The sequence below is a fragment of the Belonocnema kinseyi genome, chromosome 6 (assembly GCF_010883055.1).
Source record: "Belonocnema kinseyi isolate 2016_QV_RU_SX_M_011 chromosome 6, B_treatae_v1, whole genome shotgun sequence".
NCBI classification, from domain to species: Eukaryota; Metazoa; Arthropoda; class Insecta; order Hymenoptera; family Cynipidae; genus Belonocnema; species Belonocnema kinseyi.
In genome coordinates, this window is record NC_046662.1 from 149436740 (window position 1) to 149444220 (window position 7481).

The following is a 7481-nucleotide window of genomic DNA, read 5'->3' on the forward strand; positions in this document are numbered from 1 at the left end:
GTGCTCATAGACGACGAAAACGAGAACGAGGATAATGGCGGACAGACATAGACAAACTCCATCGTAAAAATCGCTTTTTCTGACTCAGCGTGGCTCCAAACGTCGAGATTTGATGATTACCAATGAACTCAAATTTTTTATAACTAATACTTTGGAATTTAAGATGAGACTATGAAAAAATATTGAATACTAAACTAAGCTTTTTTTGTATTCATTTGCATATAATTTATTATTGTTATTATTCTTCAACATCAGCCATTATTACTTCAAAGAACGCCGGCCTTATTTCCTCTTCATCTTCCTCAGATTCAAAATTATTCACGTCATCTCCCTTATTCTCTTCTTCTTCATGGATATTAGTTTTCACAGGATCCTCATCCAGCTCATCTTTTTCATCTTTCGTATCCTCATCTGTTTTCTCATCAACATCTTTATCATTTCTAGCATCGAGAGGGTCAACGTCATCTGTCTCAGCCTCTTCTTCTTCCATACTTTTAGAATAGTTCACCTCATCTTCTTTGTCCTTCCCATCTTTATATTTTCTAGTTTTAGGAGGATTCAAGTTATCTAACTCGACTTCTTCATCTTCCATAGTATTTGTCTTATTCGTGCCATTTGTGTCATCGTTGGAGTCACTTTCAAGAATAAATTCTTTAGAGTTTTGATCCTTCTTGAGTTTTTTGCACGATTTATCTTTGTCTTTTCTCGTACTTCTTTTTCGTTTTTTGGTCAAGTCTCGATTTACATCTGAAATTTTGTGGTTTAGGTAACTCGTAATATTATATAGTTCTCTGTGAACTTTAGATATGTCCATTTTTTGAATGTCTATCATCCAAAATTTAGAGAAGCCTGAAAAAAGTATATGCATACAATATATACAATGGCATATTAGAATAATGTGAAAAATAATAATCAGTTGAAAATGTATACTGCAGAATAATAATCACCAGTTAGAGGTTTGAGACCTGCTGGAGGAAGTCGAGGTTTCCCATTTTTTGAGCCTTTCACAGTGCTCCTTTTAAGGAATTCATTTGAAAATATTGCTGTGGCGACGCCTTTTATAAATTTCTGCGCATTGATCTTTGGATGGAAACGAATAGTATCGTATATGTCTCGGTGAATCCCTACCCCGTGGCTTGCATGGATCTGTAATCAAAAATCATTTTACTACATTTTATCAGAAAGTGTATCAGAGACAGGGACGAAAAATATATGAATTGACATACTTCGTTTTTTGCTGGATTCACCTCTCCAATTTCTAGCTGTTCTCCGGATAATGCCTGTTTTTCCAGCTCCGATTGAGCTATTGAACCTACCCTTTTGATACTTGATGCAAATAATTCAAGTAATAACATTTAAAATACATTATTTTCAATTGAAACTCAAAAAAATGATTTATGTAATGCAGTACTTTCTCCAAAAACTTACAGTGTACTGTCTCAAAACAATTGACGACTTTATCTTGCATGCGCATATCAGACTTTTTTAAGGATCTATTCTCCATTGTAGTTGAATTATTTGTCGTCGATACTCTCCCAAAAGAGAATCTGTTTCCTCGTTGAAGATGCTTAAGGTTCTTCCATCATTATCACCATCGCTCTATTAAGAAAAAAAAAATTGTCTACAAGTACTACAATCGTATCTACACTACCCTGCAAAAGTTTAAGGCCACCTCTTTTTTGATGACTGATTAAGTGCTCTTAATTTTAATTACGTCAGAGTTTATAAAAAATTGTCTTCAAAGGGTTGAATGCTATCAAAATTCTGTAAAAAATGAGCTCAGGAGCATTAAAAAATGTGGATTATTTCGGAAGTAATTAAACATTTAAGAAAGCATTGAAATTCACAATAATTTTTTAATATCTATTTCAAAAATAGACAAATTAGGTTCACCCTGGGCTCATTTCATACAGAATTTTGAGAGCATTCGACCCTTTAAAGAGAAGAAACTTTAGCTCTGGTATTATTAAAATTAAGAGAACTTAACCAGTCATTAAAAACGAGGTTGTCTTAAAGATTTGTAGGATAGTGTAGAAATCTTAAACTACGATTGTTTTAAGCAACTTACATTTTTGTGTTTTATGTTAAGAATCAGGGTTTTTAAATAATTGTTCTCTAGTTCCAAATCACTGATTTTTCTCAAATACTCTATTACGAGGCCACTTTCGTCGTTTCCGTCGGTTTCCTTATTATATTAAAAGGGAGAGATAGGTATAAATAAGTATACTTGAAGGGTATCAAAACAAAAAGCATAGGCGCCGACGTCTAACTTTTTAAAACGTAGATTTCAACGCCTGACACTGAGCCTCAACCAATTTCAACCTAAAATCCTCGTACTCGCCCGTCTTCTATAGAATGTTATTTCTGGATGACATTTAGGTATTTTAAGCAAAAAATTAAAATCATCCCTCAGGTCCTTTTTTCAAAAACTTCCATTTTTTAGTATTATTTTTTTTTGAATTTGTAAACTCTACCTACATGCTCTCATTACTCGTTAAAAAGTGAATAAAAAATTATGATGAAAGAATTTTTTTGAATGGTCCCCTGTTGTTCTATACAGATATACGTGATACCTAAAATATCTTTTTAGGAAATCGGTTAGTGAAAACTACTTGCACTTGACGTTTCTTTACAGTTTCTGAATAAAGAAGTTTATTATTCCTAACCAAATGAGCTAGAAAATGCAAAGAAACTTCGAGAACAAGAAGATTTAACTAATACCACTTTCCTAAAATGACGTTCTGGGTAACACGTACACCTCTATAGAAAAAGAGGGCATCATTTTACAAAATTATTTCAAAATAATTTTAAAATAATTTTTTACTTCTTAATGACTAATAATGCCCTTAAGCTAGAATTTACAAATTCGAAAAAATGTAATATTACAAAATGGAGGTTTTTGAAAACTGGAACCGAGAGATGATTTCAATTTTTTCTTAAAATACCTGCACATCATCTAGAAATTACATTCTATAGAAAACGGGCGAGAGCGAGGAAATTTAGGTTGAAATTTGTTGAGACTTACCGTGCTGAGTTAGGCACTATTTTTTTCAAAAATAATTCAAGTGTTATGACGTAAAATTTATACGTATTCTATCTAGTCATTATTTACCTCATTTGTAATTGTAGCATATTAATTTTTTTTCATTTTAAATAAAATTCATAATTTTTTAACTTTCAGCAATAATAACCGGATCCATTGCAGATCAAACAGATAGGTACAATTAAAGTCGTACAATCTGTTAGCAACAAAATGTGTTGTTTTTAGAGGAAATTTGGCGACATGCATTTCTGAGTTTTTTCGTCCTCTTTTGAAGTCCGCCAACAAAAAATTGAAAAAAAACACTTCTAAATAAACAAACTGAGATCGATTTGATCGAAATGGAACAAAAAAATAAAAAGGTGGGGTTTTCCTGAAAATTGAAACATTTGATTACTCGTAACTTTGAAACCAACACATTTTACGACTTTAATTGTAAGGCCGCTGCCTTAATTTCAAATGGATTTGTTAATATTCATGTCTAAAAGACATTTGTCAAACTTCAGATAATAAAAACTTCGTCTTGATATCCTTTTTTTATTTGTCATTTGTGAAAACTCGGTTTCAGGGAGTTCAGAAAAAATATTCAAGTATTTGGAGGTGTCTCCAAATTTATTATCATTAACAATTAACAATTGAAATCTCATTAGATCCAAGGAAATTTTTTGGAATCCTTATAAATTCTGGGAAATCCCCAACAATCTTTTGAAATATTTTAAAACTTGTACGAATTCCTTCAAATTTTTAAAACTTCTTGACATACCCTGAAACCTATTAGTGATTTTTTTCTAATCCCTCTTTAATGTTTTTAAACTCTCAGAATTCTCATTAAATTCCTTTGACATAGATTGCCAACCTGTAGATTTTATGAAAAATTTACTTAAAATTCTATAAAATTCTTGGATATTCTTTGTAATCCCTCCAAAGCATTGGAAATCTTTTGATACCCTACACAATTCCACAGAATATAAGGGAATTTCTTAAAATCATTCCAAATCCTAAGGTCAAAACTTTTGAAATGAATTTTATATAATATATGTTTAATATAACCAAATTAATATACATACTAAATGTTAAACCGTGAAGTAAACTGTCACGGTGACAAAATCACATGATGAAGCAATCTAAAACAGGAGTTTCACTGTAGAAAGACAGAAATCTTACCTTAGTATTATTAATATCCTTATGATGAATACGTGAATAACAAATGCAGGCATAAATAACAAATAAAGAATTATTTCTCGTGTTTTTCGAATAAGAATTATTCATTTTTCCTAATGAAAAGTGTATATTTTATTTTTCTTCGTCATTTATCACTTAATAATAAGAAAATTATGTTGCCAAACTGGTGTTTTATAAATCGTAGACAATACGTACGAAAAATTTATTTCGTACCTTTTCATTCGCTTCCATTGGTTCTTCATTCGATTTTTTCTTACTCTTACAGTTTGTAATTATTACCGATGACGTGATTCTCGGTTTGTTTGAGAGAGCATTGTTTTTGTTAATCTTTTTATTCTCATTGTTTTCCACAGTCGACCTTGTAACAGGAGTTTTTTGTTCTGATACACAGGAAACCTTCTGTTAAAAATATAAATTTCGAATAAAACTTATTGAAACATTGCATAGAGCAGAGAATAGTGAGTATAATTATTTACATATGTATTAAATTTTAATCATGTTTCTACTTACTGCTTTACTTTCATTTATTTCGGAAACTTTCTTTGCTGAAAGATATATTTTGGCCCACGTTCCTGTATGCATTAAGATGGAAATTTTCAGTTTATAAAATACGTAATAGAAAATTTAGCCCCTAAACTTATTAGTCTTATCAAAAAAAAAAAAAAAAAATTAAGGAAACTCGAAGTTCTGTATATGTCATTATACAGTTTTTTTTTTTGTTCTAATACACTAGAAACATTCTGTTGAAAATATAAATCTTGAGCAAAAATTATAAAAGATTTCATACAGCTAGAGAATAGTGATTATAATTATTGATATATGTATTATGTTTGAATCGTGTTTTTACTTACTGCTTTACTTTGATTTATTTCGGAAAGTTTCTTTACCAAAAGATCTATTTTTGCCCGACGTTCCTGTACACAATAATTCACATGAAAATTTTTAGTTTTTAAAATACGTAATAGAAAACTTAGCTTCTAAACTTATTGGTCTCGTTTAAATAAATATTTTTAAAGAAAACTCAAAGTTTTGTGTATAAAATTACGTAAAAAATGAAAAGGTGCATTTAATGTACCTCCACTTTTTTTCCTTTCGATTCTCAAGTTTTTTTTCATGTTTTGTGAAGCATCTTCACTTGAAGATGTGTCGGAGGTTGCACTTTCCAAGACTTTATTCGGTGGTCACTTTGGTCTCACAGTATTCACTAGCTTCTCAAGGTCTTCTATGGACTCTGATAAAACATGAAATATATATACCCGGCCCAATATTTTATATAAGTACACTATAGTGGCCCAAAAAAGTTTTGAATTTATTTGACTATAGACCCCCCCCCCACCCGTTATTAGATTCTCAAAGAAAGTGAATACGTGTTTTTTTTATTATTATGTACATTGTATTATTATGTATTCTTTGTATTATTATGTACAAAATAGTTGAAGTTTCAACTCGAAAATATGATTTTTTAACAAACAAACAAATAATTTGCTACCAAAAAGACGAATCCCCTATAAAATACATAAATTTTCAAATGTAAAAGATCAATTTTCAAATAAAATAGCAAATTTCAACCAAAAATTGAATAGTTACATAGTTAGTTGAAAAAATTAATTCTTAACCCAAAAAATGAATTTTTAACAAAGTAGTTCAACTTTGATTCAAGTAGCGGCATTTATGACAAAAAAAATTACTTTAATAAAATAGTTGCATTTTCAACAAAAGAATAAAATTTTTAACCAAACAAAATGAATTCCAAACCAAAAATATCATAGTAGACCTTTCAACCAAAAGCTGTTGATTTTCTTGATGTGTTCTATTAATATAGTTTGCATTTAAGCATTAAAAAGGAGAAAAAGGAGAGAAAGAGTATATTTCTTAAAAACATAGAAAAAAAGAATTCTTTAAGACTTTTCTTTAGAAAACGTACTAAATGTTATCTTAGTTCGTAACGTTACTTTTAATGATCCTCCCCCTCTGTTATCAACCGTAGTTCTTAGCGAGACACCCTCCCCCCTCAAAATGGTAACGTACTTTATGGACGATCCCTAATAGAAATTTTATTGAAATTATTCATTAAAATTCTCTAGAAAAAACGTTAAAATCCCTGAAAATCTTTGAAATCCCTTGAATATTTAATAAAACTCTTTATGTCTATTGTGAAATTCCTCCAAACAAACTTGAAATCACTTGAAATCTGTGGATTCAGCGAGAACCTCTTGAAATTCAATCTAATTTCATTTATTTTTCAAATGTTTTAGAAATCCTTTGAAATATTTGGAAATCCTACAAAATTCGTTAAGATCCCTTAAAATTGTGTATATTTCTTTAAATCATTTATAATTCCTTAAAATCCCTTAAAATCTTTGCAGATCTTAGAAATTAATTTAAAACAGTATAATAATCAATTATTTAAAAAAATCATTTAAAATGAAACCGTTGAAAACCCTTGAAAAATTTAGAAATCCTATAAAATTCTTTGAAATACCTCCAAATTTTTTCTTTCTCTTAAAATCATTTTTAATATTCCTTAAATAATTAATCATAAACGAAAAATTCTCTAAAATCCCTTGAACATTTTTAATTAAGAACGTGAAATCAATTATAAGAAACGTGGTGCCCTCTACAGGTAAAACAGGTAATGCAGCTGTGAGTGCAAAAAAGTACATTAATGTTCTTATGCATGATTATACTCAAATTTAAAAAAGAACAAATTAAAAAAATTACCGAGATGCAAACTTTGAAAAATTTCATTTTTTTCTGAAAAAATTAAAAACATTTCTCACACATCGATTTAATTTGAAATCACGTAAGCACGTTTAAAACTCATATATAACAAATCGAGCTTCAAAACCCTTTTTTTCTCATTTCTAAAGTATCGAATGAGTGCCGTCAAGCATTTATGATACGAGGGTAGTTCAATAAGTCCTTAGAATGAAGTATAAAAACAATTTTTTTTGGGTAAATTTTTTTTTATTTTTCAACATAATCTCCTTGGAGCTCTATACACTTGGTCAATCGCTTTTCAAGTTTTTTTAATCCTTCAGAAAAGTGCGTTTTCGGAAGTTCCTCAAAATAAGCACTTACAGAGGCAATGACGTCTTCGTTGTTTGGAAATCTCTGTCCACCGAGCCATTTTTTCAAGTTTGGATATAAGACAAATTCACTGGGGGCTAAATCTGGTGAATACGGTGGGTGTTCGACCAATTCGAATTTTATTTCTTCAATTTTAGCCATTGAAACGAAGCATGTGTGAACTCGGGCG

The 7481-nt window shown here is 29.9% G+C and overlaps 1 protein-coding gene across 1 annotated transcript; it reads right to left on the minus strand.

The window, feature by feature from the left end:
• Window positions 1-238: 238 nt before the first annotated feature.
• On the minus strand, window positions 239-1432 carry LOC117175645 (uncharacterized protein DDB_G0283697-like). The gene is made up of 3 exons (XM_033365351.1): window positions 1227-1432; window positions 948-1146; window positions 239-849 (listed from the first exon to the last, which is right to left on the minus strand). Exons 1-3 carry the CDS (start codon window positions 1353-1355, stop codon window positions 239-241), a joined length of 939 nt encoding a protein of 312 aa, XP_033221242.1. The 5' UTR covers window positions 1356-1432.
• Between the last annotated feature and the right edge of the window lie 6049 nt (window positions 1433-7481).